The sequence below is a fragment of the Nicotiana attenuata genome, chromosome 8, assembly GCF_001879085.1.
Source record: "Nicotiana attenuata strain UT chromosome 8, NIATTr2, whole genome shotgun sequence".
Classification (NCBI taxonomy): Eukaryota; Viridiplantae; Streptophyta; class Magnoliopsida; order Solanales; family Solanaceae; genus Nicotiana; species Nicotiana attenuata.
In genome coordinates, this window is record NC_031996.1 from 33,474,548 (window position 1) to 33,494,096 (window position 19,549).

General features: G+C 34.8%; 1 protein-coding gene across 1 annotated transcript; it reads left to right on the top strand.

The window, feature by feature from the left end:
- On the top strand, positions 5,242 to 17,892 carry LOC109231228 (serine-rich adhesin for platelets). The gene is made up of 12 exons (XM_019396815.1): positions 5,242 to 5,757; positions 7,087 to 7,313; positions 8,853 to 8,920; positions 11,896 to 11,970; positions 12,141 to 12,490; positions 12,702 to 12,770; positions 12,880 to 12,968; positions 13,888 to 15,963; positions 16,361 to 16,438; positions 16,581 to 16,692; positions 17,116 to 17,166; positions 17,271 to 17,892. The coding sequence occupies exons 1-12, from the start codon at positions 5,380 to 5,382 to the stop codon at positions 17,322 to 17,324; spliced, it is 3,627 nt and encodes a 1,208-aa protein (XP_019252360.1). The 5' UTR covers positions 5,242 to 5,379; the 3' UTR covers positions 17,325 to 17,892.

Genomic DNA, 19,549 nt, shown 5'->3' on the forward strand with positions numbered 1-19,549 from the left:
TTACTTAATTATATATAGGATATGTAATTAAATGAGAACTTCTCTAATAGTGGTAATCTCTAATAGGTTCATAATATAGCATAAATACGTAAAATTCCATGTCTAATAAAGTTGCGAGATATGGGATCAGGGACGGATTTATGGTCTCTCCGTCGAACTAGGTATTTTATGTATATATTTTTTTAGAATTGATCCAACATTACTTGCTGGCACCCATGCTCCAAAAAAGTTAAATGGTACACTTGGTTGAATGCTAAGTTTTTTACCTAAAAAATTAGGAATCAAATTTACTTAATTTTTTTTTTCTCCTCTCTTCGGTGGTGCACGCATATTATACAAAATCTAAACCCACCTTGTATGGGATGTAGTTGCTTGAACTAGCAGTGCCAGCTCTTCTTAACGAGGCTAATCAAATACATTAATTAGGCAATCTTTTTGTTCAATGCAAGTGTCACATTGTGGTGTTGGTGTGGTTATCTGGTCAATTAAGTGCCAGATGTAGGTATTTAATCATCACCCTCTTCCACAAGCAAACAAATCAACCAAATAAATGAATTCATAAATAACTAAAATGGTGATCTGAACATAGTAACCTATAAAAGCAAAAGAAAGCCAGTTGTTTTAAATGCCTCTGACTTTCTTTTATGCCTGCTACTTACATTTATTTAGGGCTAAGCTAGCCCAGATATACTCCCTCCGGTCCAAAATAAGTGATTTTTTGGCATTTTTTTTGTGGTCCAAAATATGTAATTTTTCCAGATTTCAAGAATGAATTAATTATTTTTTTCCTACATTGTCCTTGGAGTAAATAGTGTTGGAATATGTGTTAGGAGTGTTTATGTGAGATAGTAAAGGTTAATATGGTCAATTCCATTGCTATTTAATGCTAAAAGGTGAATTTCTTAATCTGTGTAAAAACATCCAAAAAATCACTTATTTTGGACCGGAGGGAGTAACGTTTATAGAGTCAATCAAATGGTCATTCAATTATCTCAAATTGTCTCCTAAAGTCACTTTTCTTTCACTTGTAATAACAAAGTCAGTGAACTATGTCTATTGCACTCAGAAAGTAACTTAACTAGATTTTTTAAATTTTGGATTGCCAAATACCTATTTACCCTCTAAATTATAAATATTTATCTTCTTTTATTTGTTTTAAACTTTTTAATATTATGATTTTTCCCTTTTTAATTTATATTATGGACTTACTTATAGAATAAACAAATATTATTTATAAATTAAAAAAATAAAAAGTTTTTAAGCATCTATAATACCGGAATAACAAAATAATAGCATAGTAAAAAATTAATTAGAATAATTTGTTCGTAGTAATAATTTTAGCATTAACAACAAAAGTTTATTTACACAATTCAGAATGAAAGAAAATAAATTTTGTAAAATATATATTCCATCCACGTAATATAAAAATAATTATTTAAATAAGGTATTTTATAATATACATTATATATTCTTGAAATTATGCTCAATTATACTATTATGTTTCTACCAACATTCCGACGACATAAAGTTATGTCACCGGAAAGCAGGGGGACTATCTGTATAGGGTAAAATATGCTATGTTAAGTCGTGCATGCAATATATATAACATAACTGAGCATAATTTTCAAGAATATATAATGTATATTATAAAAATATTTTTATTTAAATAATTATTTTAATATTAAGTGCATGGAATATATATTTTACAACCTTTATTTTCTTTCATTCTGAATTATATAAATAAATTTTTGAATTTGTTGTTAATACTAAAATTAATATTACGAATAAATTATTCTAATTAATTTTTTTACTATTCTCATTATTTTTTTTTCCAGCATTATAGGTGCTTAAATATTTTTTATTTTTTTAATATATAAATAATATTTATTTATTCTATAGATAAGTCCATAATATCAATTAAAAAAGCGAAAAATCATAATATTAAAATTTTTTAAAAAAATAAAAAGAAGATAAATGTTTATAATTTAGAAGGTAAAATAGTTATTTGGCAATCCAAAATTTGAAAAATCTAATTGAGTGACCTTTTGAGTGCAATAAGCATAATTCAATGATTTTATTATTACAAACGAAAGAAAAGTGACTTTAGGAGATAATTTGGGATAGTTGAGTGATCATTTGAGTAATGGACTCAACGTTTATAAACATAAATAACTAAATAAGGGTTCATTCCAACTTGAAGCTTCCTTACACCTCAGACTCTCTCCTAAATCTCTCGTAGTTCGACGACAAAAGTCATGTCGGAATCCAAAATTAGCAAGAATCGATTATATAAATTTCAGAATCATTCAGCTTCTTTTGATACATTAGTTATCCAATTATATTTCAATGTGTTTTCTATAGCATAATGATCACGCCCAACTATGCCTTATAAAAAGGACTAAGCGGTCGCTGCAAATATAATCCGGTTTATAAGTCCGGAGTCGAATCCCACAGAGAACTAAGGTTTAGCTACAGCTGTTCACTATCACCAAGAAGACAAGCTTGAACAATTCCTAACCTATAGATATTAAGATTCTTGTGTTTAACTACTTAACTAACAAATTAAAATAGTAAATTAACAACTAACGATACTGAGGGTTAGAGAAAAGATTAAGGAGGTCTAGAGTTATGATTTCCCCAATTGTCGGAATCCTTCCCGCTATGTCTTCTATAATTTCGCCTAAGTATTCTCTACCGATCATGAGCACTCTTATTACCGTAAATCTCTCCCGAGTAATTACGACAATTTACTAGACGCACTCTCCCGAGCTAAGCTAGCTGGCTTTTAATACAGCTCACTTCAGATTGCACCCAAGGCTTCGTTATCCCTAATCCCGCCTTTAAACCCTCGGTTATTGATCCCTCATATACTCTGGGAGTGGTGTTGTTCAACAATTACCTAAATATGCACTCTCTCCCGAGTTATGCATACTAAATAGGCACAGCTAATTGAGAGCTCTTCAACCAACCACAATATAAACGTAGTTGAACAAATAGAGAAAAGCTATGGCTCAATTATATAAAAACATAACAAGAATTTATCCTACAAAAGGTTCTATCAGAACTCTAGATAACAAATTAGCTATTCATAATAGTATGTAAAACTACAATACTAACAGTCATAACCAACAATGAAAAATAGGAAGAGGAAGGAAAAACTCGTAGAAGAATTCTCCGCCTTGCTCCCAATGTGTTCTTGCCTCCAAGGGTGTTGTCTAACCCTAAAGTAGTGTCTCTCCGCCTCCTTAGGTCTAATTTGTGTCCAAAATATGTCCTCTTCTTGTTCTTGGCCGGCCTCCTTTGTTTAATATAGGGTTTAAGACTTAAAATCCCATGTTTTGCACTTTAGTCCCTGAAATTTTCGCTTCCTGCCGCGGTTTTGCCGCGGTCGCGGTGGAACCGTGACCAAACATGCCCTCTGATTCTTCAGTTGTCCGCGACCATCTTCTACCGCGGTTCTGCCGCGGTCGCGGCAAAACCGCGATTTTTCACCCTGTTCCGTTTGGAATTTGGAAAAACGTAAAACATGAAAGTTGTAGCCCTTTGAGTTAGCTTTCCAACCATATATTGTGGAGCCCAAATGGAGTTCTGAGCAAAAAGTTATGTCTATTTTACTAGACAGTGCACAATATGCCTCCTCAAGTCTTCGTTCGTACTTAATTATCAAATTTGACCCCCGAACACGATCCCGGCTTGATTCCTCGAGCTTTTACTCAGACTTCAAAGCTTCAAATCACTTAAATTCATTCCATAACATCTATATAGCTCGGAATCACACCTACAAGGCATAAAACACACAATTAGTGCAAAACACTAGCGATTAAAGCGCAAACTCAATTAAAGTGCAGTAAATTCGAATGTAATAAGCGACTAAAATATGCAATTATAGCCTATCATCAATTAATTATATTAAAAAGATTATGCAGTAAGTAAATAAAGCTTAATGTCTTCTTTAAATTTGTTAATGAAATTCAAACTCTTCTTTGTCCATTCACGAATAATTGAGTGATATTTATTCTCAATATGGTTTTAAACTGTTACAATTAAGCTACATGACTTAATATAAACATTAGATGGTGCATGCGATAAATCGACTTTTATGATGCCATGCTAGAGTATATTATATACTTTCACTACTTATTACTTTGACAATTGATTGTTCGTTGCATTGCTCTTTTGATTGCATTAGTTATAGCCTGTTTGGCCAAGATTCTTTTTGGTCAAGATATTTTTTGGTTAAAAGTATTTTTTTTTGGGCCAAAAATATTTTTGGCCAAGCTTTTGGAAGGAAAAAAGTGATTTTGAGGAGAAGCAGAAGTAGTTTTGGAGAAGCAGAAAAAAGTAGTTTCTCTCCAAAAGCACTTTTTTGAGAAGTACTTTTGAGAAAAATACACTTAGAAGCAGTTTTTTAAAACTTGGTCAAACACTAATTGCTGCTCAGAAGTGTTTTTCAAATTAATTAGCCAAACACAAACTGCTTTTCACCAAAAATACTTTTGAAAAAAAACACTTATCAAAATAAGCTGATTTTTACAGCTTGGCCAAACGGACTATTAATGATTGTGACGAACTCGTCCTTTACAATTTACCTAATCCTCTTGGATTGTGGACAAATTCGATCAAATTATAAATTTCACCATAATTTTAAGAAAAATATAATCTTAAAAGTGACAATCATATTTGAGTTAAATTTACTCATATATTATTCCGAATTGAGTAATATATTCTGTCATTCGTTAGACTTTTACTATAAGATTATTCGTGTATGTAAGGACAAAGTGAGGTTTTTGCCATTGACCCTCATTGAAGCTCTAACTTAAGAGCAATTTTTATTTGTAATAATATTTTGAGGGTTAAATTTGAATAATATTTTCATAAAATTTCAATAAGTGGAGTCAATTAATTTTTACGGCAACAAAAAATAAATAAATAAAAGCGGATTTACTAACAATAAATACAGGCAAACCAAAGTATACAAAAGCATATTATATAATTTTTTATTAGTATGTGTACAAATGTGCACCTTTTTCCTTGTAAAAAACACCAATCGAGAGAAGAGAGTGCATTTTATACTAATTTTACGTTTAAATTTCACTAGCCTCCTCAGTTTCCTTTCATACTCTTTACCTTTCAAATGATAAAAAATAAAAAAAATATTAGAATAATCAGTTTTTTCCCTGTACAGTTCTCAATTTGCACGAGTTATCGATTTTATCTAAAAGTAAAATTAGAGTAAGAATTGTGGGCCCAAACTAAAACTAAAATCCCAAAACCCAAATTTGTGAAACCGTCGTCGGCTCCCCCAAATATCGCTGGTATTCGGTATCTCAAGTTCCGATTCCCCTTTTGTCAATCTATTTTCGCATCATTCCAAACGTAATGTACGGAGGTTCCGGAAAGCTTGGCCGTGGCGGCGGCGGCAGCGGCGGCCGTGGAGGTGGCGTTGGGAAGCGCAACATCCAGTCCACGTTCCAACCGCCGCCTCTCAATAGGTCAACCGCCGCGACTGGCGGTCGCCTGTCACTGGGCGGCGGTGGAGCTGCCGCACCTCGCAACCGCAACAGCAACAGCGCGACGGGTCCCACTTCCTCTAATGGAGCGGAGGAGACTTTTAGCCTCGTCACTGGGAACCCTTTGAATTTTGCAATGATAATTCGGCTGGCGCCAGACTTAGTGGAAGAGATCAAGCGAGTTGAAGCTGAAGGTAGTACAGCTAGGATCAAATTTGATACCAATGCCAATAATTCCTCTGGAAATGTGAGTTTTCTTGTTCACTTTTGTTTTACAGATCTGTGTGCAACATATTTATTTGCTATTTGATGGTTTTCCTTTTGTTTTTAGGTTTTATCTAAGTTGGATTAGTTGAACATATTGTGCTTAACTGGATACTTATAGTGCAGTGGAGAATATGAGAGACTGCTAAAAGCATTTGTTGATTTTCAGTTTAAACTTTGCCATGTGCTATTATGCTTAAAAATTGACTCTTATGTTACATGAACATGGAACGTAAACACTGTACTGCTGGTGTGCAGCAAAAAAGCTTGTAGCACTTTTAACCTCTAGTGACTGGTGCGAGTCATATTTACGTCTATTTTCAAGACTTGCAGGTTACCTACTTACCCGTAACAATAAGACTTTGTATCAGGGGTGGAGCTCGTAAGAGGGGAAGGGGTTCAACTATATCCCCTTCATCGAATATTTATATTAGGTAAATAGGTAAAAATCAAATCTTTAGGTTATATATAAACAGTTGAATCCCCTAGACAAAAGGGAAATTCTAGTGTAGCGGTAAAGAAGGTTCAAAAGTTGCTTTAACTTACAAGTTTGAATCCCAACCATGACATTCTATTTTTTTTGGTAATCCCCTTATGGCCCCGCCACTGCGGTTCGTAGGTTACCTTTCGTTCGAAAGCTATGCACTTACCAGATGTATCACTCCATACCTTGTTCGCCCGTTTTCTTTATTAGATTTCCTCCGTAACAGAATAGGAAAATGAAGAAACAGAATACCCTATTTTTGGGCAATATGATTTAAAGGCCTTTGAAATGGGGAGATGTGCTTGTTAAGGGGTCCATTTCAAACTATTTACTCCATGATGCTTCCAGTGTTTTTGTTATCTATCCTTCTAAATTGTAATTATGTATTTGTTCTTTAAAAACTCAAACCGAGGAGCCATTCCTGTGAGAAGAAAGGGATGTCGTGAATGGTGGAAGGTCACAGAGAATGGGCCTATTCATAGAGTGATCTTATGATAAGACTGGCAGTTACATTTTAGTGATTGTGTTTCCTAGATATTATACTACACTGCCATAATTATATATCCTGACTTGCATCTGAAATGCCACTAAACGTCACTTCTGTTTGTTCCTTTTCTAATATACACTTTTGTATTAGTTGCTTTGAGGTGTTTGGTTGTGCTCTTTATTGAATTAATGTATGAGTGCCTCGTTAAGAACTTATGACCTCTTTCACTTTTATAAAAGAAAGAACTTCTGACATCCTTTGACTTGATCTTGAACTCATGCTTGGCAATAATGTTACTTTAGTTAAGTATAATTGGATGTGATTTGCCCACATTGTATCAGGTCATTAATGTTGGTAGTAAAGACTTCAGATTCACATGGTCGCGGGAACCTGGAGATCTATGTGATATATATGAAGAACGTCGAAGTGGTGAAGATGGAAATGGTTTGCTTGTTGAGTCAGGTGGTGCTTGGCGAAAGTTGAATGTACAGCGCGTTCTGGATGAATCATTTAAAAACCATGTTAAAATGCGGTCAGAGGAAGCTGAGAAGAAGCTTAAATCACGCAAGTATGTTTATTGTCAAACTCTTTTGTTTTTTTTGGATAAGGATTTATTGTCCAACTCTAAAATGACATGAAATGGTTGATCGTTGTAGCTAGATATATTAGATTTCTCTACATGATAGTGCTCAACTTAATGATATGCAAATATATAAAGTTGAGTGCTTTTTATTTGTTTGGGAAGCGGGAAGGGTATGATTAAGGGCATAATGAGGATTGAGTTTTGCAATTTTAGGATTCAAGGTGGGATGTCTACCACAGCTACCGCTTAATTCTGGTACAATCAAGTTCATATCTAATTATGTGGCTTTCCTGACCTGTTTTCGTGTTTGCTTTAATGTCTATGTTGGTTGATGTGCTCACTCTCTCTTGGAGTGAGTGTCTAGGCAAGGTGACTTTAAGCTCATTTGGCAAATTTCATAGGATAATGTTTTCATCCACTCATTTTACATGCTCTTTATTCGACTCTGCTGCTCTTTATTCAACTCTATCTAGTTAGGCTGAAGTTCTGTGATACTGTGTTGAGCTAGTGGTACCACTGTTATCGACGTTTAATTGTCTTTAAGATGCAGCAGCTCACTTCCTTAATCACGAGTTGGGATGTATTGATTAAGTAGAAGACTAATTTAAAGGCTTTTTTTTTTGGTTGAGAAGGTAACATATTTGCATATTAAAATATAGACTACACAAAAGCTGTGAAGTCACCCATAATTACAATGTGAAATGCAGGAAAAAATAATTCCTAATCCTTTGTCTTCTTACAAGGGTTCTAAAACATCAAAAATAGATTCATGATCTTTCAAAAACTTTCCTTTACACCAAAAGTATATAAGAATTAAACACTTCATCTTCATCGTTTGGATGTTACTAGATTTGTCTTCAAAGCATCTCTGCTTTGTCCACCATATGCAAGCTAGGAGAATCCTCCATCTCTTGTTTTGTCCACAACATAATTTAAAAGCTTATAGTATCAAAGAAAAAATTATAGGCTTACAAAAATAAGTCTTTCTCTTAAAATATTAAGCATTTTGCAGTTAGAATTTATTTTTGATGAGAGAGAAAGATCCTGTCTCAAATTTTGCTAAATAACTTGCTAATAACTAGTTAACAGAAAAGTATGATTGGTAAACTAATAGATGACCACTATAGTTGGAGTAACAACATTCATATCACTAACCCACACTCAGATTTTCTTTTGTTGAAAGAAATTAGCTTGGGATTGTTGTTGTTGCTCACTTTAAGAGAAAGCCTATGGTTGATCAAATGTACATCTTAGCACCTTGGTACATGATGTAAAGCGTGGTCTAAGCGAGGTGAATTGCTTAGCCTGTGTGCACCTAGCTTGAGGGCTTATGCGTGCCTCAAGCAAGGCAATACTGTTTCTGATGATGCAATGCTGAGGAAAAATGTTTAAGGCTTTTCCGATGCTTCGGAGAAGTTTCGTTCTAGTTAAATAAATAAAAGATTCTCTGTTGTTTGTACCTTAGCTGGTATTTGATTTTCTCATTCTGTCTTGTATGTTGATATTTTTGCATCTCTATAACAGAGCCATTGTTTTGGACCATGGCAATCCATCCATGAAGAGTCAGGTGAAGGCAATGGCTGCAGCTGAAGGTACGCATTGTCATGAACATTGAAATTAAGCATTTGATAATTGCTTTTCTAATTTACCTTGGTTAAAGTCAGCTAGATTGCCCATAAGTTTCACATATGATTCAATCATTTTCTTGTACATTTTTCGCATCCTCTGATGCCAATGTAATAGCATTTTACCTTCTCAAGAAAAAGTCCTGGTAGATTGCTCCTAGTTGATGATTCCTTCTGCATATTGAAAGGACTAGTTTTTGGGTACGCGCTTTGCGCGTGAATCCTAATTTAGTGAATATATAAATTTTAAAATTATTTAACTACAATATAAAACAATGTTATTGAGTTTTTAAAATAAATATATAAAAAATAGCCTGTGGTTACTTTGTGTGTACATTAAAAGTTAGTGATTTTTTCCTCACAGGTTGACTTTGCTTATGGATAATCAGCCACAATTTTAGTCTAAGAGATATTTGTCACCTTCATTATTCTACAAAGATTTTCTATACTTTATTTTTTATTTCATATAAAGAAACATATGGTATAAGTATACTGACAATTAAAATTTATTGCTTTTGTGTAAAAATTATGTGATGATTCATAGACTATATCATATGCAATACAGTACCCAGTAACTAAATTAAGCTACAATTTATTTAAGATTTTAAAATAAATCATGTATTGGTCACTCCTATTCCAAAGCATGCAAAGCCAAATAAGACCCCCTATTGTCGTTGAGCAATCAAATTTATGGAAAGAAAAGAACTCTTTCGGCAAGTTGTCCTCATACAAAGCAAAAGCATATTAATTATCCATACTATATCAGTTTTAAATTCAAAATATTAAGACTTCATACCTAGTTTAATCATATCCTAAAATGTAACAACGTTTACTGATATTGGGATCAGGTTGCACGCCGCAACAGTGTTAATTGAGATTGGTAATATTTTAGGATTTTAAAATATTTCTAACATTTTCATTTTTCTAATATTAGGATTCATTTGACTAGTTTTAGTTAATTTTAAAATCCTAAATATTAGAAAAGTGTTATAAATATTAAAAAATAATAGTTATTTCTAAATATTAGAGAATTAATTAAATAATTGTTTAATTAAATGACTATTCCTAATATTAGAAAAATAGTCAAATGACTATTTTACCATTGTGAACTGTATTTTAAAATTTTAGTAAAAAAAGGTAAGAAAAAACTAATGATATTTCACTAAGTACATTCGTGTTTAAAATATAATATAGATTATTGGTTTATAAGGTCCTTAAATTTAGATCATTATAATTCTAATAAAGAAAGATTTAGTAAACAAAATTTTATGTTTTTGTATAGTGTAAATCCATTTTTTATGAGTANAACTTCTTCGATGACCAAAAACTTTAGTAGCTTTATTATATGCAATGCCATTATTGATTTTATATGTATTTTATTCTCAATAAAATAAAAATTTAAACAAAATATAAACATGTAAAGTTCAAGTTAGGCGATTTTGAATTACTCCCAGGAGAAAGGAAATTTGAAAACATTAAGTTACGGTAATGATCCGCCTCTTTTATTCCATGATCCCCTTAATATTACAAATGGTATAGTTATAGTTGCATCATAATTAATGTGATCAATTTATATAAGGTAAAATCTTCATATAAATAAAAATTTAGTTGATTTAAAAGACCTAAATATTTGGAAGATAAGTAAATGACCATTTTATACAATGTAAAATTTATTTTTAAAGGGTAAAAAAGGCGAACAACATTTCGCTAAGGGCCTTCGTGCTTTTATTATATTATAGATTATAAACTTGATGGTTATTGGAGGTAGAAATGCTTCTGGCATTCATTTGAGGATAACACTACCTAGTAATGCAAAATCCTCAGAATTTTTGATGGGCTGTGTGCATTATCAACTTGAAGGTATACGAGAGAGTGATGCTTCTGATGTCCCATTTTGACTTTCTATTTAATGAGCCAAAAGAAAAAAATTGGTGTAATCGACTATGAAGTATCTGGTAGTGATTATGTATATTTGGCTTTACGTGGAATGAAAGGAGTAGGAGATTGATCCATAGTTATGAGAGAGATATTAGTAGTTTATCTTCTCAAAAAAGAGATATTAGTAGTATAAGGAGATCTTTTCTATTTAATGCATTTGTTGGTGTAGGGAAAGAATAATTGTGGGATCTGTGGTTAGATCATTGGATTGGCTTGTTCGAGAACCATTGTTGAGTTTGCTTTACATTTATTTTTCACACCAACTTGGTATAATCAATTAATGAAATATTGAGAAAGAAAAAATGAAGATTCTAATAGTGGCATATCGGCTATCATTATTGGTGTTCAGTGCTCATGCTACCCTAGTATCTTGTGCTACTCGTTATTTGGACCTATAGCATAAAACTTTTTGATGTATGCGTTTGGTTTACATGGATTCAGATACTGTTGTTGTGTGGTAACAAGATAGGTAACTACAAAGTTACGGAGTCTTGGGAAACTTCTATTGCTATCCAATATCAACTTTATCCAATATAGGTATCTCTCATTTCTGGGCTGTTAAAGAAGGTCGAGAATAGCAATATTACTAAAACCAATTTTCATAGCATTTTGTGCAGCAAATCTACTGGCAATTAGTGATGCTTTGAGAAAAAAGAACCTAATTGCATCTGTTAAAGGTGTAAAGGATAAATTGTAGTACCTTATCAAACAACAGCTTAAACGCAATAGCTAACACAATAGTGAAACAGTGGCTTATAAGAAGAATCAATTTTAGTAACCTACGAAACAGCAGTCGCTTAAACGCTATAGTTAAGCAGATGATGTGTAAGCTTGATCTTCAGGATGATGATGTGTAAGCTTGATTTTCTGGAGTGTCTCTTTTGTTTATTGAACATATACTATGGAGAACATTAGTTTTCTCTAGATGAATGATCTATAATGATGGTATATGTTTAATATCTGATATTGCAGTTTGATGTAAATCTAACTCTTTGTCTCTTCAGCCAATCCATGGAGGATGGGTTTCAAGCAAAAGAAAGAGCCTCCTTTCAAAAAGCGAAAGGCAGAACCACCTCCAGGTAATTTGGGAGCTGAAGTTTAGAGGTTTCTTATTAAGATGTTTTCTGCTTGTAGTCCAGTCAGTGTATTTCATGTCCAGGTGTTGGAAAGGAGGGATGTCTTGAATATAATTTCATTGTTTTGGTGGTGTTATGTTTCCTATCTTTTCATTGAACTTTATGAATTGCAGGGGGGGCTTACGGATCTGCTTACAAATCTGGCTCCTCTGCAACAACTCATTCAAAGGGAAAGCCTTCTGCTTCACCTTTGTCTTCTCCCCCTGAACTATCTGGTGCTCCAGCATCTCCATTCGACAATGCCAATCCTTTGAAGGGCCAAATTGCTGTGGATGATGTGATACCAGCTCAAACCATGACTAAGGCTACTAGCTCTGACAAAGAAGTTCCTAGCAAGGTGACCACAAGTTCTTCACATGATAAAGTAGGGCGTAAAAGGCATGCAGGCTCTACGTCTACCGACCTGCGTAGCATGTTGATTTCTCTACTTATGGAGAACCAGTCCAAGGGGATGAGTCTTAAGGTAAGCATGTAAACTAAATTGGACCTTTGTTAATTTAGCATTGTGTTGTAGGAGGTAGAGTGTAAGTTTAAAGCAAAGATGTCCATTTTCCTTTGGTTTATTGTTTTCTTCTTTGTTGACATGGAGTACTTGTTAAAAATTCTTGAAGTACATCTCTTTACTGCATCAGCTTCTTGTTTTTTTTCCCCTTAAAATATCTTCTGGGTTTTAGGCACTAGAGAAAGCTGTTGGAGACACATTCCCGAACTCAGCCAAGCAAATTGAGCCCATTATAAAAAAGGTAAATGGTAGATGATATTGCTGTAGTTCTGCTGAAAGAAGAAAAGATAAGTGAATAATATTCTTACCACAATAGTTGTAATATTTTACACATGAATTTCTGGTGGTAGATTGCTATATATCAAGCTCCAGGAAGATACTTCTTGAAACCAGGAGTGGATATAGAAAGCTTCCCGAAACCTGCCCCTGAAAGTGGAAGGTACAAAAAAATTTCGGGCTCTTTGTTCTTTTGTTTTGTCTCTTCTATTTGAAATTAAAATAGTATCTGTCAGAGACAAAGCTGATCTGCATTCAGCACGTCTGGTTAAACTAAAGTCTCGGTAAGTGTACCTGTAGTAGCACGTGAGCTTTCTACCAGAGATAAACTTGGAAGATGTTTGTGAAAATGATATTAAACAAAAAGACCTTGGCATTTTACATCCATTTTGAGCTAAAACAATCAAGGAACATATGCATTTTTTTGACGTTACTAAGGTTAAAATGTGCTTATTAATTTTGCCCTTCTTTGGGATGCTAATTTATATGTTTTGACACTAACGTACAAGGATCATATCTGTATGTATTTGTTTTTGGCCAAATTCCTTGGAGGGTGGAGAGGTGGGAAGATTATTTTCTGATCGAGAGATTATTTTCATTTCCTATTCTTGTTTCATTTGATGATCCTCTGTATTGTGGTCATGAACTATTTTCCTTGAGAGCAGAACGCCTCCTTCCACAGTAAAAAGATCCACGCACGTGTGATCTTTTCCACAGTAAAAGATCTTTCTTCATTAAAAAGAAAATTCATGCATCTATGCACACAGTCGGACATTGGTCAGGATTTATTTTCTTATGGTTTTGGTTTGTAACCCAATCACTTTTGCTTTAATCAGTTGATTGAGCTCTTTAATATGTTTCCAGTATCACCTTTTTTATTATAATAGGTATTACAGACATCAATTTAACTTCTCGTTCTAACATATCTCTTTTATCTTAGTGCTGCTGAGGACCAGACTACTAGCTCTACTATGCCTTTGATAGGAAAATCATTCTTCTGAAAAGATATATTCTTTGATTGAAATGCTTGATTCCATGTTAATTGAAAGTCCCCTTAACCTGATGTTTTCTGCTCTTAACAGTTCTCCTGAAGATCATTGTCAGCCATTATCTGCCCCCGATAAATTTGACCAAGTACCTGCTCCAGAACCGGCCTTACCTTTAAAAACTGATAGCAGTGAGTTGGAAGAGGGGGCAGTGAGCGATTCTAAACCTCAAGAAGCATATGATGCCTTGGAAAAAATTGATATCCTCCATCATTCACCTGATCGAAGTGTAGGACTGGCTAATAGCTCTAGCTCTAGCTCTAGTGATAGTGAAAGTGAGAGCAGTGACAGTGGAAGCGATAGTGGAAGTCAGAGTAGAAGCAGAAGCCCAAGTAAAAGTGTAGCCAGTGGGAGTAGCAGTGACAGTGAAAGTGATGCTTCTTCTAATAGTAAGGAGGCATCTGATGAGGATGTTGATATCATGAGCGACGATGACATAGAGACAAATCATAAACCGCGAGCTTCTGAACAGGTTCAATGCGGAACTTTGGATTTTGAGCCAGGTCAATTCAAGGTAGGTGAGAGGGACGATCTTAATGTTACGGATATTGTGGAAATTGAGAAGGATTTGCCTCACGGCGACCAAGTAGCTGAGATGGCTGTTATTCCTGGCTCGGGTCCTATGAGAGATGATGAAAAACCTGTGGAAGAAGTCAGACCTTTATCGTCTGATAGGCATGAGGATAAACAAAGTCAGGTTCAAATGGGTGAACTTCATGATCAAGCACAAATTGTTAGTTGCCAAAAACATCATAGTGAAATTGAAAGTGTCGACAAGAATAACTTCAAGCATGAGCCATCTGGGGGTAGGAAAAGTAAATCTAAACGAGTGCGTGATGAAAAACGTTTAGTTGATAAAGTTGACAAGAATAAGAGAGTAAAAACTCAGAATGTTATTCAGCATCAAAGTTCTGGTCATAGGAACTCTAATTTTGTAGAGAGTTCACACTTATCTCCTGATAAGCCTTCAGAAGGGCCTTATAAGGGCCTTAATATGCAGCAGATGGATAGAACTTCCAGGAAGTCTGCTTCTGAACTTTTGCAGCCGGACCGGAGATCTGTTGATTTCACTGCAAGGGGCAAAGCTCCTACTGGTTCTGAGAGGCCAATAAAACAAGGTGAAAGCTCAGGGCATACCACTAAGTACACTGAAAGAAGCCTTCAAATGAATGAAGGGCTCTCCTCACAGAGAGACAAGGTTAGTAGAGAGTCACAAGATGAATACGACTTTGTTAGTGATAAAAGGGAAAGAAAAATTCCAAAAGATGGTGTTGGGGACCAGCAAAGAACATCAGTCGATTTGAACCTCAGTAAGTATGACAGCCCGCTGCCACGAAATTCTCCAAAGGATAATATGTGTAATGCAGGGAAATCATCTTTCATGAATGGACGTGGGCACATGCTTCAAAGAGAGCTTTCGGACTTGGAGTTAGGAGAACTTCGGGAGCCTCCGCCACAGGAAACAGCTGGGTTAAACAAGCAGTTTGAGAGGAAAAGTTCTTTTAAAGGAGAGAATAGACCAACAAGTTCAGATTATTGGAATTTTGAGTCAACGAAAGGAAGAACTACAGAGAAGAATGTAGCAGAGTTTAGAAGATCATCTCCTCTCCAGTCAAGCGCTGTGCCTTCTGGGGCTTCAAATGGCTTTTCTAAGAGGAGGACCCCTGAACGTCATGCTGAAGATTTTACAAGACCTCACCAAAAGGTTTCACAACCTCAGCCTCAACAACCCCATCCTAGAATTAATCAGAATGATATTGGTTCCCAATATAATCAACCAATGGAAGTGCATAATGGTCGGCAAATTGAAGTAGAAGGGAGATTAGGGACTGGTCAGGAGGTCCATGGAGACGCTCGCAAAAAAAATTCTGCTGGTGCACGAGAACAACATGACCTAAAACATGGTGTACTTCCAGCATCTGCCAAGGAGAACAAAGGGCAAAAGTCCAGTTTGGCTGCTGAGGTAAATCATAGGCATAAGGATGCTTCTTTACTGGTGAGCTCTGAAGGTCATCAAAGGATGGGAGAGTCTTCTCCTGATGAGATGAGTTCGTACTCCAAGTATGAAAAGGAGGAAGCAGAGCTGAAGGGACCAATAGAGAATTTTACCCAGTAAGTATTTCTACATTTACTTTAGTAGTGGAGACATCACCTTGGAGCTTGTTGAAACATGCAGGCATACTCTCAGATTCAATTGATCCATAAAAGAGAGTACACAAATGTGGTTTTCAAGTGATATACTTCAAGTCGTCTTCATTGTTGAAAAAATTTATTTCTTGAAACCTTTTACTGAAAAAAGAGAGTACACGTGTAGGGTCAAGTAGTAAATGTGTTGGATAATTGAGGTCGTCTTTATTGTTGAGACCTTTGTTCTCTAAACATTAAGTATTAAAAAAGAGTAGAGCCTGTTGTGTTGAAGTTATCAATGCCTTTTGTACTTCCCATTATCTTTTTTGCTGGTAATCTTTATTTTTGATGCTTCTCATATATCAGTTTATCCATGTTTCAGGTATGAAGAATATGTGCAGGAGTATCGGGAAAAATATGATAGTTATTGCTCTATAAACAAAACATTGGAGTCTTACAGGTTTGTCACAAGAATAGATTTATGCTTATTTCGCAAAGTTTAATGGAGATTATTTCTTCTCAACTTTTTTAACCAACACCTTTTGCAAACAGTTTATTTTCAGTTTTAGTTAGTCTAATAATTATTGGGATAAACTCTTTAGGAATGAGTTCATGACACTCGGCAAGGAGCTTGAGGTATCTAGAGGAAGAGACAAGCAAAGATTCTATGACATATTGGGACAGTTAAAAGATTCGTATCGCAAATGTGGACCAGTAAGTTTCCTCCTCTCAATATGTTTTGTGGTCATGGATAAGCAGTTGGAGATTATACTCCAACATTTTTAATGTTGATGTCTATTATGTTTCTAGACTAATGGTGATGCCAGCTCTAGTTCACTAGCTCAAAAAATCTCTCCTGCATTTTTTTCAATGCTTTTGGATGCAAGTATTAAGTGCCTCTCCGCAGGCTATTTTCTGGATGACAGATGCCTAATGGCCGAAATGGTTTCAATGCCCTCTGTAGAGACACTTTCTCCATAGTCCTGTTTACTTGGATAACCCTTTTCTTTTTCATTTGACTCCTTGAGCTGGTTTATTAGATGTATCCATCCACTTACCCATGTGCCTTAGGGTGATGTACTATAATTGTGCTTTATTCATGGCTGACTCATTGGTTTTACAATTTAAACAATGCAGAGACATAAAAGACTGAAGAAAATATTTATTGTGCTTCATGAGGAACTGAAGGTACTTATCGGACCATCACTTTTGAACCTAATTGCTTCATTTCCCTATGATCCCTAGTAGTACTTTTTCTATACAATTTCTGAATGCTTCAACTTGCTGTGCAGCATTTGAAGCAGATGATCAAAGACTTTGCTGTTTCATATGCCAGAGATCGGTAACCAGAAAGATTGAATTCTAACTCATTTTTGGCCTGTTGGGGAACCTGGAGTGCTCGGGGATTATCTCCTCTATAATATGCGGTGGTTAACTCGTTTGGTGGAGGGGCCAGCAGAAAGTGCTCTGTCCCATTTGTAGATGAATGACGGTGACACCACAAGAGTTGACAGAAAATGTGAAGATACAGTTGAAGCAACGCAAATAGGGTGAAGGTTTACTACAAGATTTGGTCACAGTTCGATGGATGTAAATAGAAATGTAGAGTGCCTTATTTTCTTTCCTTTTTCAATTCTTTAAGGGGCTTGAGTCCCAGTACATTCTTGTGTAAATTATTTATGGAAGTTTTAGTGTGCCTGATACGTACAATACTGACTCCTGATTCTAGGAATCGCCCAAAGGGCTAGTTTTCCATATTGTTGTCATCATAGTAAGCTCCTATAAAGTGGAGAACTACTAGACGTTTTGGTTTCTTAAAAGTTTTGTTCGCCATTTGTAGTCACAATGAAACACGTAGATTGTAATATTATGTACATGTTTCAGTAAACAGATTAGAATTATTATGCTTTACAATTTCAACAATTTCTTTTTTAAAAGTATTATCTTGCTTTTCCTTATAACAAGAAAAATGTTACAAGTGTTAAATTATGAATAAATACTCAACTTAACAAAAATAATGCGCGCGCGCACACACAGCCAAGGGAATATCCTATGTTTTTACCACTGCTCATATCTTCTTTTTATCTTTTTCAAATTGAACTTTTTTCAATATACATATTTTATAATTGAATTTAATTAATGATTGAAATCCCCTTAGATGCTATTTTCATGGAAAAGAAAAAAGAAAAGAAGCCGGCAAGAATGAAAAACCAATAAGGGGGGGGGGGGGGGGGGGGTATCTGCAAAATGGGTTCTATTCATCATTTCTAGGTGGACCTGAATTTCGAGGGAAAATGATATTGTAGAGCTGTTCTCAAAATAATAGCCGAAAAATATATTTTATATATATATTCTGTATGTTATATACAAAAAGTATACAAATTTTATACACTTTTTCGGCTACCAAATGTAATTTCGAGAAGGGATTTTTTCCTATCTATACCATATATGAAACTTTATTACCAAAAATGTGCATAGTATGTAAATTACCCGCCCAGTCCACGTTTTACCTACAATTTTTGTACCATTCGTCTATTAGGTATTAAAAGGGCATAATATTCCCTAAAAAACGCGCTAAAATTAAGGAGAGAATCTTGGTATTAATTGATTCTACATTAAATTCAATTTTAAGGGTATAAAGTTGTACCAGATATAATGGGGAGAAATTCAAAAATAGCCAGATTTACCACTGGTCGTTGAAAAATAGCCAAGTTTCAAAAGTCATCGAAATTTAGCCACTTTAAATCTGAGCGAAAACACTATTCAAAATCCGGAAAAATACGCCCGCAAATTTTACGGGAGTTCCAGCATAAGTATGCTTGAACTCCTGTAAATTTTACGGGAGTTCCAGGATAACTATGCCGGAACTCCCGCAAATTTTACGGGAGTTCAAGCATAATTATGCTGGAACTCTCGCAAATTTTACGGGAGTTCCAGCAAGTATAATTGTCCAGTATAATATACTGGAGTTTGGAGCACTGGTGCTCCAGTCTCCCGCAAATTTTACAGGAGTTAGCAAAGTATACCGGTCCAGCATAATATGCTGGAGTTCGTACACAAATGCACCAGAACTCCCGTATATTATACTGGACCGGTCCCTGTTGCAGCAAAATAATGGCTATTTTTCATTGACTTGATAAACGCTGGCTATTTTTCATTGACCAGTGTGAAAACTGGCTATACCATGATATTTTAACGATATAATGCTGTACTTTTTGGGTTCCTTACAGATATATAATAGGTTCGCGGGCCAGCATTTGTGTTTTTTGTGTCTGCACCATACAATCTTAGTATCGTGCTTCATTAATCTAAAAACAAAGTTCAGTTAAATGAATATCTGTATGCAACAGTAAGATGATGGTTGTGTGAGTTTTCTACCTTTATTTCAGGGTGGCTTTGAGACTTTTTGAAATACATTGTGCAACTATATCAAAAGTAGTGTTAATGATGAACCTTTCGGATTCCACCACTATCGTCTTCTATGGTTAAGCTTTCATTTGACCTTGCACATTGGCTATATTTACAGAATACTTATTCTTTACTTATCCTTGGATCTTTACCAGATCTTTGG